General features: G+C 34.8%; 1 protein-coding gene and 1 long non-coding RNA gene across 2 annotated transcripts in view; one reads left to right on the forward strand and one right to left on the reverse strand.

Moving 5' to 3' along the window:
• LOC125617970 overlaps window positions 1–16,625 on the forward strand; it is a 16,941-nt gene extending 316 nt beyond the window's left edge. The window contains exons 2-3 of the long non-coding RNA XR_007349106.1: window positions 15,095–15,101; window positions 16,482–16,625. This is a non-coding gene — a long non-coding RNA (uncharacterized LOC125617970). The remainder of the gene's footprint in view (window positions 1–15,094; window positions 15,102–16,481) is intronic.
• Window positions 1–24,608, reverse strand: part of Hpse2 (heparanase 2 (inactive)) — a 660,291-nt gene that overhangs the window by 202,237 nt on the left and 433,446 nt on the right. Inside the window, exon 6 of the mRNA XM_015494621.2 lies at window positions 19,212–19,259. Coding sequence (XP_015350107.1) covers window positions 19,212–19,259 — 48 coding nt within the window. The remainder of the gene's footprint in view (window positions 1–19,211; window positions 19,260–24,608) is intronic.

Here is a 24,608-nt window from a genome sequence, read left to right on the forward strand (position 1 = left end):
AAAAAAAAAAAAAAAAAAAAAAAAAAAATCCAGTGAGAGCTTGATAAAAGCAACCAAAGACCTAGGAACATGAGTCACAGCTTCCATCTAGCAGCATAAAAATTCTTAATATAAAACAGTTCTTTGTATATTTTTTGCCAAGGAAGAAAATATATACAGATAGATAGATAGATAGAGATATAATATAGATATTAATAGATATAGTAAATATATTTTTCAATCTCAAGATATTCTGTTTAAAAGTCAATAATACACATAGAAGCAGAGAGCAACTTCAAAAAGGCAACATTGCATGAGTTTGCTATGTGTATAATTTTTAAAGATTCTACAACTAATTGACATTTAGAAATATGACTTCCATAATAATGATAAGCATCATAACTAACACTTATGAAACATTCATAATCACAAGTGTCATGCTAAATATTCACCATCTCATTTATCCCTTCAACAACCCTGGGTGTGGAAAGTATTATGACACCCAAGACCCTCTACCATCTTACAGCCTTTGATCTAGGTGCCCCATCTGCCTGGAACATACTTACTTCTCTTATACCGTGGCTCACACCTTATCATCTAAAAGATTAATCTATTAATACTGCATTCTATTTTCCTCCCTTAAGCACTTCCTGTATTCTGACTTTGGTCTTCTAATATACTAATAATTTATTTATCATATTTACTGTTTATTGTCTTTTTACCTACCCACTCCCAAACCTTTCAGGGCAGGGATTCTTCTATTTTGTTTATGGACATATTCTGAGCACTTGAAACAGTGCCTGACCCAGTGTAGATGCTCCATCAATACTATTTGAGTGAATGAATATCTTTCATAGATGTGAAAGCTGAGATTCAGTGAAGTTAAATGACTTGTCCAAGTGTTAGAGGATTCAAAACGAGACAGTCTGACTCCAGACAAGTGCAAAACTTGTTTAACAGAAGAACAAAGAAAGAGTTAGTAATTTCTAAGTCTAAACTGGTATCTCTTAATTTTCCATGAAGTTTCAGGACAGATAAATTGAACCTCTCAGCATCTCTCACCTGGGCTCCATGGTTATAGAGACAAGGACAATTAGGACCTGGCACAGAGATATAAGGGGAGATGATGGGGATTTCAAACCTAGTAATTCTCCTGAAGTAGTCATTTTTATATCCATACATTCAAAAGATGCCCCTATTAAAATGTGTATAATGTGCTTGGAAAGCCTTAAAGAATGGCAAGTGTTATTAGCTATGTGCAATGCCTGAGACTAGTATTTCTCAAATCTCTCTCTTTAGACAGGAGATACCTGTGGACAATGGTGGAGCTTGCTCAAACTCTCTTTTGTAGTTTTAGACATTCACATAGCCTGATGGCCCTGCTCACTTACTCTTCATCTTCAAATAATCTACATGAAGATACAACCTTGTTTAGCCTATGTCTGTGAATACTTGCTGGCCAATATTTAGTTCTCCATGAAATACTGTTCTCTTGGGCAGGGGCTTCTATAAGGATAATTACAATTTCCTAAGGATACTATGCTACTTGATGAACCAGAAAAAAAAAATAAGATCAACTAGCTTATGAGGTAGGATCTTTCTCTTTTGGCTATCTGAACATCTGCATGAAGTAGAAGGCAAGAATCTGGAGAAAAAGGTAAAAGGATTGAGAGGATGTGGATTGGTTAATGTTGGACACTGTTCACTCACTGAAGGAGTCACCATAGGAGACCTGTTATAATTTTGGGTCATGATATTCCATTTTTCTATCTAGAACTTAGGGTCCAAGGGAATTTGAAGAGGGCACAAAGTTCAATATTTACTCCCTTAACAATGTGGTTTAAAGTTTTGTTACAGGGAACTTGGAGGTAATTCCAGATTGAGTTTTCTTTGGAGTTTTATGTATGTATAACCACTTTAAAAATGAGAAGAGCTCAGCTTTTTTCACCCATATCAACAGCAGATACCTGAGATAGCTTCTTTGGAGATGACTGAGGTAAAGGGAGCAACAATGAAGACTGACTCCATTGCCTTCCAAAATTAAGCTGGCAGGAAAGCTATAAGAACCCTTTGTGCCAATGATAAGGAGAACCAGTACCTAGGCCACTGGTATTAATAATAGCAAATTTACAAAGGCACGGAGGCTGAATGAGGTGTCAAGCAACTTGGCTAAGTTTACACAGGCAGTTGGTGCTTAGGACTTGAATTCAAGTCTGTTATATGGCAAAAGCCATGTTCTGGATCATACATAAAGATTCTATAAACTACACACATATAGGAGTGTATGTGTATAATCTTCCCTTTATTAAAACAAATAGCTCTTTAATACTTTAATATCCTTTTAGAAAACTGTCTCTCCTTTCTCTCCCTTTTTTATTTTCCTGGGTTTTTTCTTTTTCTTTTTCTCCCCTGCATCTCTCTCTCTCTCTCTTTTCAGCTAAGCTCCATATGCCATTAATGGCTCCCTTTCCTCCTTATCCTCTCCTTTTTAAGTCCTCTGTAGCAGGTATTTGTCTAGGAATAGCTGTCTTGGGGACCCAGAAGAATACTCTTTCTATTGTGGTCCTTATTTGCATGATCAGTAACACCTCTCTCTTTCTACCCTCTCTTCCAGAAGAAAGAAATTGCTTGTAGAAGTGGTCACTAGAGGGATAAACTCCTTGCTCTCTAGAAGCCCACTAAGCTCCCCAGGAAAAAGCATATTATCTCTTACTTGTTCCCTTGTCTATCCATAACATCTAGCACAGTGCTTATACATAGTAGGGATTCAAGAAACTATTTGCATGAATTGATAAAACATAACAGAGTCATCACAGAGAATCACTCAGTTTCCTCCTTAGGCTGAAAGGGCTACAGACAAAATTTGTGAGGCTTCTGTAGAGTGCTATAAAAATGCTCAGAAATAGAATATATGCTGAACATCTATACATTCCACAGTGAGATTACTTTCATAAACACAGAGAGATTATAAGGGACCATAGAAAGACAGAAGGAACTCACATTTTGTGAGGACTAGTATATTGTGTGAACTGAGCCAAGAGCAAGTGCTTTTCATATTATTCCCTCATTTAGTCTTCACAGTAGTTTTGTGAGGAAGGCATTGATCCCACATTATAAATGAGAAAACTGAGCTCTGAAGAATTTCAAGGCCACACATCTACTAAGGGTGAGAGGGATTTGATCCAGGCCGGTTTGATTTCAAAGGCTTTGTTCTTTCTACCAAACCCTGATGTACAATACAGCCTTATAGGCTTCTTGATTCTTTGCTTCCAAAATAGTTTTAAGCAGCTTTTAACAGTCCTGTGAATAACTTTGTCGAACCTTTTTTCTAACTTTTTTTCTATATAAGGTCTACATTTTGTTAGCATTTTTGCTTTAAAATTGTTATTTATGTGATAGATTCTTCAGCCTTCCCTTTTCTGCAGAATCTCTGCATAAGAAGTCATTCTAATGTCCCATTACCTCTGGAAATGTTCATGAATTTCCAATAGATGTATTCTCAGAGTCATTTTATTCACATTTACTTTTATTATGGGCAAATTCATAGTTGCTCTTGCAGTTACTTTTTAAAATGTTCATTTTATGCATTTAAATGTAGCTTAAAAATCTAACTTATAAAATTGATCTCTTTAAGCTTCCAGCTGTAGTATAGCCACCATATTTTGTTTTTCTGCAACAGCAGAAGTAAAGAATGATGTATACAAGCGTGAAGTGAGACCAAAGAGGAAAAAAGTGCTGAGATTTATATAAGAGAAAAACTTATTGAAAAGTCAGTGGCTTGAAGTTATGGTTTTGACAACAAGGTGAAAGAATTTTCTAAAGGCCAATTCCCAGGACAATTTTTCTTTCATCTTTTCCCCTATCCACATGTCAGAAAAGAAGGTACTGAAGCAAGTTTTATGCTAAAAAATATGGTGATGGATATACTCTTAGAATCTTAGAATTCTTAGAATCATGGATGTATTCTTGAAATCAGATACAGGCAGACATCTGCTATGGCAGTGGTTCTCAAGCACTCAAGCACATGAGAATCACCTGCAAGTCTTGTTAAAAACAGGCTGCTGGGTCCCATTTCCAAAGTTTCTGACTCACTGGTCTGGGAGGGGACCTGAAAACCTGCATTTCTACAAAGCTCCCAAGTGATGCTGATGCAGCTGGTCTGGAAACCACATCAGCACCCCAGGATTATTGTGCTCAATCAGGAAACTCCAGGGAAGTGGTAATTCTCAATCCTCACCAACCCTCAGAATTACCCAACAAACTTCATAAGAATACTGAAACAATCAGAGATTTTAAAAATTATTATTATTATGGTCTCTGGTGGGACGTAGGCATTGGGAACACTTGCGTTTAACCTGATTAGTATTAAAAATGAATTTCATATTTTTTGGAATTTCAATTTTAAATTCATCTTATTAAAAGTAAATCTAGACGGGGGAAACAGCTGGATATCAGGTTAAACATGGTAGTTTAAGTATAGGCATTTACTAAAGCTCCTTCCCTAAATCCCACAAAAACAGTAACAGATTAGAAAAATAAAATATAAAGGTGTTAACTCACAAGGTAAGTACAAGAAAAAAATAGCAAGTACAATGGTGAGACTATAAACAGAAGTGACAAGAGAACACTGAATTCTATACCTGTGGTGAAGGGAACCTCAAATCAGGCTGCAGAACCCCAGGAAGTCCCAGCAGCTGAAAATACCAGGTGCCTTTGAGAAGGAGGAGATAAATGGACTGAAACAGGAAAACTGAGAACAATTAGACCCTCTGATTCCCATCCTCACTCTACATCATCAGTTCTTAGGGTATGGTCAAGAATATGTGGGGGTTCCCAACACCCCTTCAGCTGTCTTTAAGATCAAAATTATTTTTCATAACAACACAAAGTCATTATTTGCATTTTTTACTCTGATTATTTCAGAAATGTAGATTGGCATTTTTCAGAGTCTATATGACATGAAAATGTCAATACTCTGACAGTTAATGGAAGGTGTGTTAGTATATTCTTCCTAGACTTTTCTGAGGCATGGTTTGGGGGTACACATATGTATATTTTCAAAGATCAGTTTGTTTTCAATATTTCCCATTCTGTTCTTACAAGCTATTTTCTATTATACCTGATATAACATTTGTAACCTCATAATTATCCAACAAGTTATTGTGAAACCTAATGTTTTTTTATGTGTCTACAGAGAAATAATAACACCTTGTTATCTTGTTTTGATTTAAAATTATTTTGAAATTAAAAGTTTAGGAAGCATCTTAGAGATATGTTATTGAACTACATTGGTTGAAAAAGTAGAGTGGTTAACTGAGAGATTAATAAAGCCAGGCAGTGGACATTGCTGAGTGTCCACTGGATGAAAGGTCAGTAAAGGAAATCATACCAGAAGCACTCCCCAATAATACAGTAACTTGTTAAATTAAAGATTTTGCTGGAAATATGAAGAAAAACATTAATATCACATTATTAAAAGTACTTTTGCCTCAGAAATGCATATATGTATAGACATAGCTTTTTTCTTGTATTTATCCAGTATCAGCAGCAACTTATCATCAATGAAGATCATTATATGATTGCTTGAAAATAAATACAAATGATAATGAAATGAATAAAGCATAAATTGACTCTCATTATTTGCACTGGAAAAACTGCTGATATTTTAACTGATGGTCTAATGCAACAATGGGTAAAACTGCTGGTACCTTAGCACAAATCAGGTCAGGAGCATCAAACTGCACTGTTGGTCACTGTCACATGTTTGTGATAAAACAAAAATTGTAAGCTTCACTTAAGCATGTACCTGATAAAGTAATAAAAATTAGGCTTGTTAAATTACAACCCTTGAATACATATTTTAGAAATATTCCATGTAATACAAAATACCCATACCCTGGTCCAAAACAAAGATTAAAACTTCTATGATTGAAGTGGAAATAAAAATAGTTATTTTTTTAATGGAACAAAATTTTTACTTGAAAGAAAAATTAAAGTTACTTTTACTGAGTATTTTGATGACATTTTTTTCAAAAATGAACTAAGTGAGCTTGTCATATCAAGGAAAATATTTGACGGAATTTGTTGCTGGTTGTTGGAGCTAAGTTAAAATTAAAATTTGAGTAGATTTGTATTTGCCACCATGAGTTTGTCAGCTTTCCAAAGTATAAAGACTTGCAGTTAGGTCAGTGGTGGTGTTAAGGATCTATATAACTCATAACTCAGTGAAGCAATATTTTCCAAATGATTAAATTATGTTACAGTATCATGCATGGGTAAAAGATTTGTTTGAAGTATAAGACCAATGAAGTTTAATACATCAGAGTATGGGAAGGTCATTCACAGTGTAAATAACTTTTAAGGAACTATCATTTGTTGAATTTTGTTGTAGTATCTGGGAAGAAAGGATAAAATAATCTGGAAAAGGACATTCAAATACTCCTCCCTTTTCCAGCTACATCTCTCTATGAGGCCAAATTTTCTTCATATTCTTAAACCAAGCAATATATTTCTACAAAATACAGAACATTATATGGGAATCCATATGACTTCAGTTAAGTCAGATATTAACAGATTTGTAATAATACAAAAAAAAAAAAAAAAAAACCCACCACTCTTCTCACTTATTTTTGTTTTTGGAAAATATAGTTAACTTTTTATGAAAATTTTTGTGTTAAAATATAATGGGTTTATTTTTAATTAAATAAATAATTTAAAAATTGTTTTAATTTTAATACACTAATTATCTGTAAATGTGATATACAAAAAAAGGGATTTGAGGTCCTCAACATTTTTGAAGAGTGAACAGAGTTCTAATTCAAAAGAGTTGATGAACCATTGCCCTAAATAATTAGAAAACTGCCTTATAAAATACTACAATAATTTTTTTCCCCAGTAAAGCAAAGTACTACAAGTTGAGCTGCAGTCAGGCCACCAAGCACAGGGGAGGTGGAGGACAATTATATTGAAAGCTAGGGAATTCTATACAATGAGAAAACAACCCCTTCCCTCTAATGTGAGGATGCTAGCAGATTTATACTTCTAAGTTGAGAGGACAGAGAGTTCTTCTCTAGAACAACTGAATTGCTCAAAGGAGAAGATACAGCCAGTTAGGGGGTTCCCAATGATCCAACCAGATCATCCCATATATTAGTTGAGAATAAATGTCCATGAAAGAAATCACCCAATCAGCTTGTTATGCCTCTCTTTTAAATAAGAATTGAAACTCAAACGTCATTAAACATTTGGGTAAAAAGCTTTAGTTTGAAAGCTAGAGACTTAGAAAAATAAATGGGGAGAGGAGGGAAGCACATAGAGAAACAGTAATGAAAGGACTATTTAAAAACTACTGGAAAAACAAAAGGGCTGAGTGAAGGAAAAAAGAAAAGAAGGAAAAGAAACAAAATTGATATCCTTAGAGAGGAAACAGAAGGTACTGCATTCCAGAAACAAGGAAAGGAGTAACAAAAAAGGTTGCTCTTTGTAATGAAAAAGAGTTTTTGGTAATAACAGAAATGTAGATTTTAACAGACAATTTAGGTCATTAAGGAGATTTATCAGAAAACAGAACAATAATAAATGAGAGAAAATACGTAAAAATTAGAGTACTGTTTGAGAAATACTAATATTTGTCTACTAGCAGTTCCAGAAACAGCACAAGAAAATGGAATGAAGAACATCAAAGAAAAAATTGGGATGAAATTTTTTCCTAAATTGATGGTCACGAATTTCAGACTAAGAGGGTCTACCACATACCTAATGGACAGAATAAAAAGAGAGGCGCAAAGAATCACAGGATAGGAATATCTTAAACGTGTCGAGAGAAAAAAGAAGGGCAAAAAGGATTGGAGATTTTAAAAGGCACTGGATTTTTCAATAGTTACAAGGAAAGCTAGAATAAAATGGAGCACAGGTGTCAAAATCCGAGGGAAATCTATACGCATCCAAATATAAATCAAACTGTAATACAAAGTCTCAACATGTTTACCTCCCATTTATCTTCTCTCAGGATGTTCCTGGGAGAAACACTCTACCACAATGAGAGAGTGAACCTCAAAGAAGGGCATGAATCCAATAAATAAGAAAGTAGAAAAGAATCCCCAGGACACTGGTGAAGGGGGATCCCAGGACAACAGCTGTTCAGGAAGCACAGAAATCAGCTGGTCCAGATGGAAACAGAAGGAGGATGGCTCCAGAAGGGGATCTCCAAGGAGATAAAACTGATGGTTACACAAGGTGTCTGCATCTAGAAAGGAGATTTACCACTTTGTAAAGTTAGGTATAAATTAAAGGACACTAAGAAATAGAAAAAAAAAAAAGAATTATTAACTCCAAGGGAAACAAAAAGTTGTGAAAGAAAGAAAATGTAACCATTGGACACCACAAGTCTCTGCTGTGACTCAAATTTACATGGTAATACACATGTAAACACTGAATTCTGAGCTAACCAATAATTAAGATATAAGATACTGGAGGACAAGGGCAGGTGAGTAAGAACATTGGGGTGCATGAGGACCTAGAGAGCTACGAGAGCTAAATTCTCATCTTTTGGCGAGAAATGAATAGTTATTTGAATTGGAAAAAAAATCAAGAAGTAGTTGCCTCAGATTGTTATTTAGAAATATGTGAACCAATGGCAGAAGTGGCCAAAACTGTGAAAGTTGCTTGTGGAATGAGGGAATTAAGGGTGTAAAGAATGGAGCTTGGCACTAATGATTTTTTTTTATTATAACAAAAATGCTTTATATGCTTATTACTAAAAATTTGGAAACTACAGAGAAGTAAAAATGAGAAAAAAGAATCTGCATATCCTTGAAATCTTGGGATTAATATTATTAACCTATTGTTGCCTTTTCTTTGGGTTTATATTTATGTTCATTTTTTATGTTGTTGAGATATTATTTATTTTAAATTTTAATTTTAATGTTGTTGAAATATGATTTATTTTAAATTTTACTTTAATCACTTAACAAAAACATTTTCCCATTTATGTTTTTCTCAAATATTTAACAGCAACATTTTGTTTTATAACTGGTAAGATTATTCTTTTAACAATTTAGGCTTTTCCCCAATCTTTTTTTTGGAAAAACTCAAAGCAATCCTTTACTCTGCTTAGTTTGGATTTAGTTTGTTCTTTCTCTAGCTTATTGAGATAGAAACTAGAATGTTTCTTCTTTTCTACTATAACCATATTAGATGTAAATTTTTCTTTAGATTCTGCTTTTGCTACATATCAATTCTAACATAATGTATATCCATAATAATTTCAAGATATTTTCTACATTCTCTTATTTCATCCTTGGCCTATAGAACATTTTTTTAAATGTCATTTTCTCAACATTTACATGTTTTTTTTTTTAAGGGAAACTAGTTTTTTTTAACCTTTATTTTTATTTATTTGTTTTTTTATGTGGTGCTGAGGATCGAACCTAGGGCCTCACATGTGCTAGGTGAGTGCTCTGCCACTGAGCCACAACCCCAGCCCCCATTTACATGTTTTACAGATTTTTAAATTATTAACATGTAACTTCCTTGTCATCAAAAAATATACTGTATGTTTTCAATCTTTTGCATTTACTGAGACTTGTTTAACAGCAGGCATATGGTTTATCTTGTTGAATATTCCATGTACACTTGAAAAGAATATGTTCGATCATATTCTACAAATGTCTGTTAATTCAAGCTGATTAACAGTGCTGTTCAAATTGACTCTCTGTTTTCTATTTTTATTTTAATCTAGTTTTCCTATTACTAAAAGTATATCCCCAAATATGAAAGGGAATCTGACTCTTTTCCCTCTTTAGTTGTTAGGTTTTTTTTTTTTTAATCTCTGTTATTAAATACCATATTAATTTTCTATTACTGTTTCAAACAAACTACCACAGTGGCTTAAAACATCCGACTTTATAAATGTATTGTTCTAGGTTAGACATCAGTTTGGGTCTCAGTGAGCTTGGGAGAGCTATTTTCCTTCTGGAAGTGCTAAGGAAGAATCCATTCCTTGCCTTTCTAGCTTCCAAAGTTACATACATTGCTTGACTCACAGCCCCCTTCCCCTGTCTTCAAATCCAGAGGTGGTAGGTCAAGTGCCTCTTACATGGATGGCATTGTTATACTCTCCTTTTTCATAGTTAAGTCTCCCTACGCATCCTCTTTTCTGTTCCCTTTTCCATTCTTGTGTTTATGCTGGATCCATCCAGGTAATATAGCATCAGCTCCATAATTTAAGTCAGTTGATTAGTAATCGTAATTCCCTTTGCTGTGCAGTGTAACATACTTAGGTTCTACAGATTAGCATACAGACATCTTGCGGGAGACCATTATTCTGCTGTCACAGGTAATACATTTATGATTATTACGTGTTTCTGATAAACTGACCTTTTAACACTATGAATACTCTTTTCCTTTGAAAACACTCTTTTTTTGATGTATGTTTTGTCTAATATTAATATAGTTTCACTTTTTATTATTACTGCATGTATGGATATCACTAGCATCATTTTCTATTCAATTTATCTGCGTATTTACATTTAAAATGTGTTTCTGGTAGACACATTTGGGTTTTCCATAGCATCCAATCTGATAATCTTTGTCTTTTATTATACTATTTAGAATGATTATACTTAATATTATTAAAAATAATATAATTACTTAATGTAATTATTGATTCTGATTAGGTCTACCATTCTGCTCTTTGATATCTATTTTTTTCCCATTAATGTATTTTAATTTTTTTCCAGTTATTTTTTGCTCCTTTGTTACTCCATTTTTGCTGTTTTTGAGGTTAACTCACTATTCCTCAGTGTTCCATTAGAATTCCAATATGGATTTTTAGCTATAATTTTTTTGAATACTTTTACAGTGATTCTTCTAGGAATTCAATTTTCACCTTCTTGTAATCTTCTTAAAGTAAATATTATACTATTTCCTGTAAAAAAAAACAAAAACAAAACTAAAACCCCCAAAATCCTTGGAATGGTATGAGTCCATTAATTGACTTTTCCCTTTCCCAACTTTTGTGGTTTTCTTGCCATATATTATTATATTTGTTGTAAAACCAATAATACAACTTATACTTTTGTATTAGAGTTTTTTTTGTTTCTTAAATAAAGTCAGAGAAAAATAGACTTGTATATTTAACCACAAATTTACCATTTCCAATATTCTTTGTTATTTTTAGAAATCCAAATTTCCTTCTGGTGTTACTTACTGCCTTTCTGTCTGAAGAACTTTAGTATTGCTTTTAGCTTTTGTTTATCAAAAACATCTCTATTTCATATTCATTTTAAATAATTTTTTTCTGGTGGAATTTTATTCAGCCATAAAAACAATGAAATCATGTCATCTGTAGCAGCATACATGAGTCTGGAGGACAATATGTTAAGCAACTTAAGTCAGTCACAGGGAGGCAAATAATGCATATTCTCATGTAGAAGCTAGAAAAGTTGTTCTGAAAAAACTAGACAATAGAATAGTGGTCACTAATGTTTATATAGTTTTCACTTCACTGCCAATATTTCCCTATGTAATCACCAATGTGAACATTTGCCCCTTAATTCTGATCTTTATCAGCTAATTCTAACATCTGGGTCACTTCAGCATTTCTATTAGTTACTTATTCTCTTGGCCATGGGTCCTATTTCTCTGTTTTATTATATGTGTAGTAATATTTTTAAATTGTGTACTGGAACACATATGCAGAGACAGAGGAGCATTGATTCTGGACCTAGTAGGAGATCGAAGAATGACTAATCATCTTGTTCTTGTGGAGACATCAATTTACATTTTGGGCAAGTCTGTTTTGTTTGTTATACTTTAGTCTTAGGGAAAGTCCTTAGTCTTGGGACATAGACTTTACTCCTAGTTGTAACTCTTTTAGTCTCACTGGAAAGAACAAGAAATTTGTTAGTTTCTTCCAAATTTGTGAGGTCTAAATTCCAATCTCTATCTCTAATGTGACACCAGCTGAAACCTCTACTCAACTTTTTCAGGCTTCCAGTTGTTGCCTTCCAACAAACTCCTTGGATTCTCCACAAATATGGAGGGAGATCAGGCAGCAGACAAAGATTTGAGGAAGTTTATGTGCGTGTTTAGTATCATTCTTCTGTAGTTCCTTCAGTCTGGGATTTTTCACCCTGAAGTTCCAGCTTCTCTCTCCTTCTGACACCTCTAGTCAATACAACCTTGTATAATCTGTGAGTTCTAGGTACTTTATGATCCATAAATTGTTAAGGACCCATAGTGGAAAAGTCATAGAATAACTTCTTTTAGTTTCCATCTCTTTGAGATCACTCTCCAGTGTTTGTTTGTCTTTGTAAATGTGTGTGTAGATTTTATCATTGTTATCTATAGGAAGGTGATTCTGATATAAGATACTCCCTTATACTAATAATTAGAATTTCATTATACTGATGAAAAAGGAAAAAGCACCACAGGCATCACAGAAATCCAGAGGATCATTTAAAAACTTATACTCAAAATAAACTAGAAAACATAGAAGAAATGAATACATTTCTATACATTTATGACCTGGATAAATAGAATCTAGAGGATATAAAACATCTAAACAGATTAATAACAAGTAATCAGAAAGAAACAGTAACAAAAAGGCTTCCAACAAAGAAAATCCCAAGATCAGATGGATTCTCAGCTGAATTCTACCAGACCTTTATAGAAGAACGAATGCCAATGCTTCTCAAATTATCCCATGAAATAGAAAGGGGTAGAACACTTTCAAATTCATTCTGTGAATCCAGTATTGCCCTAAAGCTAAAACCAGTTAAGGACACATCAACAAAAGAAAACAACAGGTAAATATCCCAAATGAAGGTACATGCAACAGTTCTTAAGAAAAATGTTAGAAAACTGTACTAGACAATATATTAAGAAGATAGTTGGTTTCGTTTCTGAGATGCAAGTATAGTTTAATGCAAATTAATAAATGTAGTTCACCGCATACAGAGTTCAAGAAAAAAAATCACATAGCTTAATTGATGTAGAGAAAGCTTTTGACAAAATTGAGCATGCATTCATCATAAAAACACTGAAGAAACTAGAGATAGTAGTAATTTACCTTAATATCACAAAAGCTACATACAACAAACCAAAGCTAATATAGTTAATGGGAGAGAACTGAAAAAATTTCCTTTAAAATCAGGAACAAGACATGGATGTCCACTCTCACCATTGCCATTGAATATAGTACTAGAAATTCTAGCCAGAGCAATTAGGCAAGAGAAGGAAACATTTGCCTTTAGTCACAGGAGTGAAAACGCCCCTGTGTTGCAACAGAATGAATAAGGGCAGAATAGTACTAGGTGAGATCAGAAGGCAGCATAGGCCAAAACAGGAAAGGATGAAGTCAAATTTTCACTGTTTGCAAATGGTATGCTCCAATAACCAGAAGATCCAAAAAACTTCACCAAAGACCACTCAAGCTAATATATAAATTCAGAAAAGTAGCAGGTTACAAAATCAACACACAAAAATTAATAGCTTTTCTATACCCTGATAATGAATCTGCTGAGAAAGAAATTAGGAAAACAATCCCATTTACAATACTCTCAATGAAAACAATGAATGCTGAAGATAGAAATTGAATAAGAACTTAGAAGACAGAAAGACCTCCCATGTGCATGGATAGGCAGAATGAATATTGTTAAAATGATCATACTACCAAAAGCAATGTACAAATTCAAGGTAATCCCCATCAAAATATCAATGACATTCTTCACAATACTAGAAAAAAACAGTCCTAAGATTCATTTGAAAGAATAAAAGACCCAGAATAGCCAAAGAAAGCAATTCTAAGCCAAAAAGCAATGCTGGGGGCATCACAATATCTAACTTCAAATTGTACAACAGAAACTTCAAATTATACAATAGGGTCAAAAAATGTTGCTGGAATACTGGTAATCCATATACAGAAGAATGAGAATACATCTCTCTCACTGTGCACAAAGGGCAACTAAAATCGAATCAAAGATCTAGGAATTAGATCCGAAACTTTGCAACTCCTTAGAAAAGAAAAAAAGTAGGGTCAGCAACATATAGGCACAGGCAATAACTTCCTAAATTGGACTCCTAAAGCTCAGGAAATAATGCAAAGAGTTAATAAATAGAATAGCATAAAATTAGGGCCTGGGGATATAGCTCAGCGGCAGAGCACTTTCCTCACATATGTGAGGCACTGGGTTCGATCCTCAGCACCACATAATAAACAAACAAAATAAATAAATATATTGTGTCCATATTTTAAAAAAAATCTTTAAAAAAGAATGGCATAAAATTAAATAGCCTCTGCATAACAAAATAAACAAGAATGTGAAAAGAGAACCTACAGAATGGGAGAAAATCTTTGCTAGCTACTCTTCTGACAGAATATATAAAGAAATAAAAAAACTACTGAAGGACATCTAGGTTGGTTCCACAGTCTAGCTATTGTGAATTGTGCTGCTATAAACATTGATGTGGCTGTGTCCCTGTATTATGCTCTTTTTAGGTCTTTTGGGTATAGTCCGAGAAGGGGAATAGCTGGGTCAAATGGTGGTTCCATTTCCAGCTTTCCAAGGAATCTCCATACTGCTTTCCAAATTGGCTGCACCAATTTGCAGTCCTACCATCAATGTATGAGTGTACCTCCCCTGCTCCCCATCCTTGCTAGCACTTATTGTTGTTTGTGCTGCCATTATTATTGGAGTGAGATGGTATCTTAGAGTAGTTTTAATTTGCATTTCTCTGATTGCTAGAGATGGTGAGCATTTTTTTCATGTATTTGTTGATTGATTGTATATCCTCCTCTGAGAAGTGTCTGTTCAGGTCCTTGGTCCATTTGTTGATTGGGTTATTTATTTTTTGTTGTTTAACTTTTTGAGTTCTTTGTATACTCTGGAGATTAGAGCTCTATCTGATATGTGAGGGGTAAAAATTTGTTCCCAGGATGTAGGCTCCCTATTCACCTCACATATTATTTCTCTTGCTGAGAAAAACTTTTTAGTTTGAATTCATCCCATTTGTTGATTCTTGGTTTTAACTCTTGTGCTATAGGTGTCTTATTAAGGAATTTGGGGCCTGCCCCCACATGATGGAGATTAGGGCCAACTTTTTCTTCTATTAGATGCAGAGTCTCTGGTTCCATTCCTAGTTCCTTGATCCATTTTGAGTTAACTTTTGTGCATGGTGAGAGAAAGGGATTCAATTTCATTTTGTTGCATATGGATTTCCAGTTCTCCCAGCACCATTTGTTGAAGATGCTCTCCTTTCTCCATTGCATACTTTTAGCACCTTTGTCTAATATAAGGTAGTTGTAATTTTGTGGATTGGTCTGTTTCCTCTATTCTGTACCATTGGTCTACCAGCCTGTTTTGGTGCCAGTACCATGCTGTTTTTGTTACTATTGCTCTGTAGTATAGTTAAAAATCTGGTATCGCGATACCAAGATGCCCTTCAATAAATGAATGGATAAAAAAATGTGGCATTTATACATAGTGGAATATTACTCAGCACTAAAAAAAAACAAGATCATGGCATTTGCAGGGAAATGGATGGCATTAGAGCAGATTATGCTAAGTGAAGTTAGCCAATCCCTAAAAAACAAATGCCGGATGTCTTCTCTGATATAAGGGGGGTGACTCAAAATGGGATAGGGAGGAAGATCATGAGAAGAAGATTACCACTAAATAGGGAAGAGAGGTGGGAGGGAAAAGGTGGGAGAAGGGGAATTACATTGAAGATGGAAGGAGACCCTCATCATTATACAGAATACATGTATGATGTTGTGAGGAGAAAAAAAAAGAAGTGTGTCACATTGGATTGGGTAGAGAGATGTGATGGGAGGGGAGGGCAGCAGAATAAAATAGACATTATTATGGCTGTATGTATATAGGTGACTGTATGACCAATGTGATTCTGCAACCTGTACAATCAGAAAAATGAGAAATTATACCCCATTTGATTCAAATGTATGAATTGTCAAGATAATTGTACTGTCATGTGTAACTAATAAAAAAAGAAATAAAAAACTAACAGAAGAACAAATGGTCTGGTTAATAAATGGGAAAATAAACTGAAGAGTCACTTTTCAAAAAAAGAAATACAAATGGCCAATCAATAGTTGAAAAAATGTTCAACATCTTTAGCAATTAGGGAAATGCAGATCAAAACTGTGCTGAGATTTCACCTCACTGCAGTTAGATTGGCAGCCATCAAGAATACAGACAATAATAAAAACTGGAGAGGATGTGGAGAAAAAGGAACATTTCTACATTGTTGGTGGGAGTGTACAAATATAACCACTATGGAAATTAGTATGGGGGCTCCTCAAAAGACCACAAATGTAATCTCTAGCTATACCACTCCTCAATATTTATCCTAAAGAATTAGTCATCATACCATAGTGACATATGCATGCCCAGCTTTATTGTTTTTTCCATGCCCATCTTTATTAGCACAATTCATAATAGACAAACTTACAATTGTTTAGCCTAGGTGTCTGCCAATGGAAGAATGGATAAAGAAAATGTGGCATATATACACAATGGAATTTTATTCAGCCATAAAAAGAATGAAATTATATCATTTGCAGAATAATGGATGGAACTTAAGAGCATTAGTCACGTAAAAATGCCAAACTCAGGATATGAGGGGCATATGTTTTTTTCTCATATGTGTAAAGGAAAAGAAAGGTGGGAATGAAGATCTCCCAAAATTTGAAAAGAAACCAAAAGAAGAGGACCAGGAGGAGAAAGGAAGGTGAAGAAGGGGAAATACTGGGGAATGATATTGACTAGTTACATTTTATATTGTGTGCATATACAAATAGATAATAATGAATTCCACTATTATGTATGATTATAATGCACCAATAAAAATATGGGAAAGAAGAACTTTATCTCACTAATTCTTGCTGAGCTTTCTAATTCCTAGTTAGAATTTCCTGTGATTCTTCCATGATTTCCAAATCTAGACTGAAAAATATGGTTGAGAGGGATAATGGTACATTCCAGGTATAATTTGTCCCCAAATAAGGGCTGATCTGAAGCTAAAAGAAATACAACTTTCTGCCTGTTTGGAGGGTATTTTTGGCATAGTTGCAAATATGTGATATTTATCTTGACACAAGGTTAATTATTTTTAGTAGTAATAAATGAAGTGTATTTTAAAAACGTATTTCTCCATTATTAAAAAATATACATATACTATGCTTGCTTCATTCCATTTGTGCCAGGGGGAGTGCTTGAACAGAGAAGAAAGCTTTCTCTGATCCCTTCCTGTCAGCCATGGTAATTGAAGCCATACATTTCTAGTCAATAATTTTCTTACTCTGATCTCTCCCTACAAATCTTGTAAATTCTTTAAGTTTCAGCCTTTATGCTACATTATCCAGATAGCTTTGGTGAGGATGCTGAGCAGGGTTTCAGTAAGAGGCATTGTCTTGTTAAAGCAACAAAAGAAAGAACCTTTGGAGTGACACAGACATGGCATCAAGTTCAAAATCTGCCACTTCCTTCATTACCCTTGGATTTTCTACAATTTCCTCTGCTACAGGAAAATGGAGGTAAAAAAAGTGTCTCCCTTTTACTTGACTGTTGTGAGGATTAAATATGGTAAGGCATATAAAGTTCTACAACAGTTCCTGACACATTTATTGTATATTGTCATTGTTATTTTTCTACATAGTAAATCCCTTATAAAGAATTTCCTGAATAGGCATTTGGTGAACTGAAAAAGTACAACTCTAGTGAAAGAGAAAAACAAGTTATGAGAAAAAAATGTAAGTTATTATGTAATGTGGAAAAAAAAAGAATTACATGGGGACCTATTTTGGGTTAGGATTGTTGGGAAGGAGTCTCTGAGGAGATGACATATAAAATGAGACTTCAGAGGAAAAGCCAGCCACACAGAGGGAGAAGAAAATCTCAGGTGGAAGGAAGAGCATACACAAAGATCCTGAGGTAGACATGCATAGGAACTGTCATAGGACTGAAAAGCCACTAGTGTGTTGGGTCAGAATAAATAAGGACAGAATGGCACAAATGAGATCAGAAAGCAACAGAGACCAAACACAAAATGCCAGAGTAGAGAATTTAGCTTTTGGTCTAAGTGCAAAGCAAGGAAGACACTGTGGGGTTTTTGAGCAAGGGAATGACAAGATCTTTAGACTTAATCCATGACTCACAAAAACAAATTGAAGAAGGCTAAGAATTTCTGAAAACATTTGGAATTTGTTCTTTAGATAAACTGAAAGTATAAATATAGACTAAAAGTATAAATATAGATACAAATATTTCCCATTATGACTGAAGTTACCAATAAACCCCAAATCCTTTTGGTAATATTTAACAAAGATTTCATCTACTTTTCTTTCTTTCACACCAGTCATGAATCCTCAATGGACAGTTCGACCCACTTAAAACAAAGGACAGACAAGAGGGCAGGAAGATTTAGAGTAGTGGAGAAAGATGGACATAGTCAGTGCCAGCAGAATGGAAGCATAAATGTCTGAGCTGTGAGCACCAAATCATGTCAGAGACGACTGAGATGTTGCCAGATAGATTTCTCAATAGAGAGGAGCAGGATTCCAGTATGAAATTGGTGAGACACTGTAGGACAATACTGGACATCCTGTCACAAGTAACAGAGATTTAAAGAATGTTTAAATTTATATATCAGACAACTATCCTTACAAGTCAGGTACCCTTGGGATAGGCAGTCTTGTTACCACTGGCTTCTTCCTGTAATGCGGGGTTTAATCTCCTCTCTTGAAGCTGCTGCAATCTCATTATATTCTTCTTTTTATTTTAACCTACTTCATATTAGTGAATCACTTAGCACTAATTAACACCACAGCTGTTAATGTAATGAAGTGTTTTTATTTTCACATGATATAATGAACAATTAAAACTATTTTTCTCTCTTAAACAAGTACATTTATTCCCAAAAGAAAAGTCCACGGGGGAAACAGTAGCACGTTTAGATCTCCATTACCTCTCACTCACAGCAGATTAAGAGTGTACATAAAATAGCCAAGCTCCCCAAAATATGTCAGTATTTTTTTTGTGTGTATGTGTGTTTTGAAAACAAAATTATAGTACTAGAACAGTTTTGGAATTAATTTCATTTTTTTCTCAAAAGATAAAAGTTTATTAAACATCAGCTATGAACTCGGTTGCAACTAATTATCTTTCATTTCACACAGGTGATAGTAAGTAAGAGCAAAAATGATGAATACCTACTGTTGCCAGGTAACTGCATCCACCGTGCTTCCTGCCACTTTCATGAATCTGTAAAGAATAGAGAAAAAGAGGATAGTGTAACATAAAGTAAACCACATCCTCAAGGTTAAAATAGGATAAACCAAGACATAGATTGGATCAATTCCTGAGCAGCTATGCTCTTTGAAGAGACCCACAGTCATAATTATGGCCTAACCATTGCTATTAAAGGCCAAAATAAAGAAGGTTAAGGCTAGGCTCCCCACACATCCCTCACCACCTACAAATCAAGACTTCAATATAGCATTCTACCTGTGTCGACCTTCCCATATCCAAGCCTGCTGGCTCTCACATTGATTTTCCTATAATCAAAACTTACTATACCATTTCCAATTCTCTAAGGACTCTTATAGTTTGCTAGAAAACAAAAAAATAATAACATTTCCCAAGGATAATATCACAATAGATGCCCTTGAAAAACTGCTGAAGAAAGCATGGGAAACCCCAATTTATTTATGTAACTATAAGGCACTATCAAATATACCACCATGAAGGACTGCCACACTTGTTTGAGTGTAGAAACTTGAACCAACCAAGAGAACTTATCCACTTCTGGAGCAGCTATGAAGAGCACTGAGTGTCCTCTGATGCGTATGCTCAGCTCAAAAGGAAACCCAGACCTGGTTCTGTGCATCTGAGCACACAGCAAAGTCTTGTTAGGAATTCCTCAGTGTCCTGTGTACTTGGTGGTGGAAGGAAGGCCAGGAGGATGCATCTGGGACTTACAGATGCTACAGAGTATCATAAATTACATGTCTGAGAATAACTCAATTATCTGCCTATCCTTCTCTGGTCCACATGTTCTGAGGCCATGTGCTGTCATGGCTATTATTACTCTTTGAGACAGTTACTACCCAGGCACAGGAAATCAAAGGAACATTTTAATTCCTTGGCCCTGAGGCCCGAGAGGAGAGCTTTTCTTCAAAGGAAACAATCTTTAATAGTACCTCATAACCAAAGGACTCTTCCACCATGGAAGGACATTGTGTTTTGTCTGGAAGGCCCTATTGCTACCCTAACCCAGCATAATCTTGCCAGGCAGTTGCCTGGGCAAAGGGGTTGTTACTGTGTCACTTTCCAGGCTCTGCTTTGCTATGCTGGTGGAAAGGAATGAATCTCTGTGTAGTATAAGCAGAGAAGGCATAAGGGCTAGATACCCGGACTTTCAGTTAGCAACAAAGTAAAGTTTACAAAAGTAGGGGAAGAAGAGGGGGGCTTGGGAAGGGAGGAGTAGTAGGAGGACAGAGAAGAGGAGGAGCAAGAGTCAGCAGCTACCATGAAGGCCCTAGCTGGGATCTGTTCTGCATGGTTTTGCTTTTTTCTCCAGGATCATTCTGCAGTCCAAGAATGAGAATGTGGGAAATAATAGAGCATGAAAATGATCCAGGAATGGAATTGGTGTAGTGGACAGGACTAAAATGTCAATGTGGGTTGGTGGGAATACAACACTTACTGAGTATCTAGTTAGGATCACCCATTTGTATGAGTTATTCCTTATGTTTCTCAAAATTGCTTTGCTTGGTGATGTGGGTATTATCCCATTATATAGATGACTAGCTTCCTTAAAAGCTTCCAGACACCCCACAGGGCCAGTTTTTATGGGGTCATGCCACCCCTCCTAGCAGCACTCCTTGGGAAGCAGGGGCATTACTTTGCGACCTATGGACTTCTCTTTCTTTTCACCTCATCTCCCCTTCCCCAGCTCAGAAAAATCTCTTTTTAGTTTGGAAGAGTAGTTCCACTCTCTTCACTACTTCTGCCCCTACACTTAGGAATTAAACAGCCAGACATGCTTGTGCACTTTGTCTTTTCCATCCTGCCATGTGCTATTCTGAATCACTAAGTACACAATCAATACCTGCTGGAAAAAGAGAGAGGAAATAGAAAAAAGGAATTGGGAGAAAGAAAAAAAAATTTATATTAAAAACATTATCCCTGTCACACATGCACTCTAAGCAGTGGAAACCCAATAGTGCTCTTAGAGTAGGTTAGCTAGAAACAAAGAGAGGAAGATGAGATTTTGTACCTCGTCCCAGGATATTATAAAAGTTAGAAAACCTAGATGATCTTAGATGCAAGTATCATTTTGAAAAACAAATAGAAATTTCAATATATACATAAATTTACATGAGATTTACTCTTCTAAAATGATTTGTCAAATCTCTGAAATAGAAATATTTTATTAAAAACTGTCTTTGTATTCATATAAAATAACCAGAGTGAAAATAGATGCATTTTCATTATGATATTAATAGATCTTACTCATTATAAATGTTTTTCACCTTCTTATATGTATAATTTCAATAATCTTCACAAAAACCCATTAGGAAGGTATTCCTGTTTTACAGTGGAGGAAACTGAGTCTCATATAAGTTATCTGACATGCTCAATTCATAGAGCTAGTGTAGACTAAACCTAGGTTCTGATTCCAAATCCTCCCTACTTTCTAGCATCCTATGCTACCTCAGTTATATTCACTGAGGCTAAGAAGAATAGTACAATTCTAAAATGCAAAAAAAGAAGTTGATTTTTGTCTTGAGGAAACATGGTAATATCAGAAAAAGATAAATGGTTTGATTATTTTCTTCACTTGTTGGCCTTTTCTTACAGACTTGAGCACTACAGTGCTTATTTTAAGGCAATGTGCTTCATGCAACTATCAAAAGATGATTGACTCAGGGCCCCTGGTATAAGACAACCACAATGAAGCCCAAGAAACAGACATGTAGACACTTGGCTATCAAAGTTCCTGTGTGCTGTATGGCTGGGACAAACTAACAGCTGTTGGATCAGTCAAGAGAGCAGTTAGTACTGTGGTATTAGAAAATGGGATACAGATTGAGAAAAGCTTCATATATTTGGTATTGAATTTGACATTGAAAGGAGGATTTTGCCATGAGGAGAAGCCCAGTCAAAGAACAGAATAAACTGGGTGCACTGGCCCACCCCTGCAATCGCAATGGCTCGGGAGGCTGAGGTGGGAGGATCGAGAGTTCAAAGTCTGCCTCAGCAAAAGTGAGGTGCTAAATAATTAAAGTAAGGTGCTAAATAATTCAGTGAGACCTTGTCTCTAAATAAAATACAAAATAGAGGATGTGGCTTAATGGTCCCATGATCCTGAGTTCAAACTCCAGAACCCCACCCCCCACACACACCAAAAAAAAAAAAAAAAAAAAAAAAAAAAAAATTTTTNTGGTACTTGGAATTGAACCCACTAAGCAACATTGACAGTCTTTTTATGTCTTATTTTGACATAGGGTCTCACAAAGTTGCTTAGTGCCTCATCAAGTTGCTGAGACTTGCTTCAAACTTGTGATTCTCTTGCCCCAGCCTCCCAAGTTGCTAGGATTACAGGCATGTACCACCATGCCTGGCCTCAGCAGATCTTTTTGATATTTTACAAAATCATCCCAATCTTCCTATGGAAAAAACCCGAGAAAATTCAGAAAAACTAATATAATGAAGGGATATTTATTTACTCCATCATTTATTAAAATATGCTATAAAAGTTGTAAAGATTAAAACATTTTTATTTTAGTAATTAGTAAGTAAATCTGTGGAACAGAGTAGATTTTTAAAAAATTATATTTAAGAATTTATTGCATGAAAAGGGATTCAGTATATAAAAACCTGAGGCATTTTTTTAATGGTACCATGTGATTTGTTGTTGTTTATTTAGAAAAGAAATTAAAGTCATGTCCTCACATAGTTTTAAAAATATTTTAATTGCAAAAATATTTACTAATTTAAAACTAATATGTTATATTAGTTTTTAAATTTCAGTAGTATATTGAAGCAGTAAAAAAGTTGTTTCAGCTAACTTTGAGGAAACATCATTATTAATTATGTGTTCATGTGAAAATTGCTATAAACTATACTCTTCCTTTTTCTTTTTTAGCAAAATGATGAGACCAAACATCTGGAAGCATTTCTACACTTATTTTGAGGAGGAAAAATCAAATTTGCAAATAATGTCAAACAAAATATATACTTCCAAATACTACCAAGATAGCTAAACGCTTGTTTTTTGAGAAGTGTATAAAACTCATCATAGGTGCAAATATTCTGTTTTCCAAAGTCTCTTAATATATATATATATATATATATATATATATATATATATATATATAATGTTTTAAACTAGAAAAAGGAAAAACAATCATAGAAATAAAATAAATGAAGGAAACAGATTAGACAAAATCAAGTTCGTGGAATTCTTCCCATCTCTATGATCCTTCTGAGAAAATTATGGCTTTCAATATCAACTCTGTATCTATATCATTTCCATACTTTATTTTTATATCTACATTGGCACTGTGGAAGACACGAAGTAAAAAAAAAAAAGAAATCATAATTTTCTTTGTTCAAATCAAATGCTGATGGATTCTTCTGCTCTCTAATTCTGCTATTTCTCAGAAACAGGCCTAAGCTACATAAAACGAGTAACTTCAACACAGCTGCAAAATGCTCAGCAACAGTAATGTTAGAGGTAGAATAACATGAACACTGAACAATGCTGCCAGGAGCAAAATACCACTGGGAAAGTGAATTTCTGTTTAAGGTCTGGTGTTAGTTTAGGATTTTCAACCACCCATTTCCAGTCTAATCTCTTGATGGAGACCTATGAATGTACCAGCAAAAGATGATCCAGGATGTGAATATTGACAAGAAGGGAAGATCTTGGTTTTCCAAGGTTAAATGTTTCCATACCTAAGTTGTTATGGCAGAAATCTGGATTATAATCCTAAAGGAGAAGGAGTATATGTCCTTATGATGACCTCTAGTCATAAAAAGAAGGATAACAGATGGAAGGGGACAGGGACCTGTATCCAAAGAAACTGACCAGTGCCAGGCAGACATTTCAGTATTTGGGGGTCTTTCCTATTGGAGCCAATCTGCTGCTATAGAAAAGAACAAAATATCCCCTTTCATTGCAAGAGTTCCTTTCTTCCCCCAGAGGACTCCAAATCTGGGAGAATTTCTTTCCTTTGTTATCCACCTGCACATATGACGTATCTGAAATATTGTGGAGCCTTCTCTCCCAGGGCATATCACAACTCTCTCTTATAATAAGGACCATCTTTATTCATGGTCTTGGGGGTTTGATTTCTATTCCTGCACCACAGAGTACAACCCTAAAAACTGGATTCTGAATTTTGCTCCCAGGAAAGTGGATAAATCCTTCACAGGGAACTGGAGATCTAAATGAGTACATACCTCAATAAAAGGACAGCAGCCTGAACTTTCTTGTCCACAAAGAGAATGTTTTGGTTACATAACTAACATGAATATAACATCTGACAGCCATTCTATACATAAGTCTAGAAAAAGCTTGCAAGAAAAGTATTCATCTTGGGT

The sequence above is a fragment of the Marmota marmota genome, unplaced genomic scaffold (assembly GCF_001458135.2).
Source record: "Marmota marmota marmota unplaced genomic scaffold, marMar, whole genome shotgun sequence".
NCBI classification, from domain to species: Eukaryota; Metazoa; Chordata; class Mammalia; order Rodentia; family Sciuridae; genus Marmota; species Marmota marmota.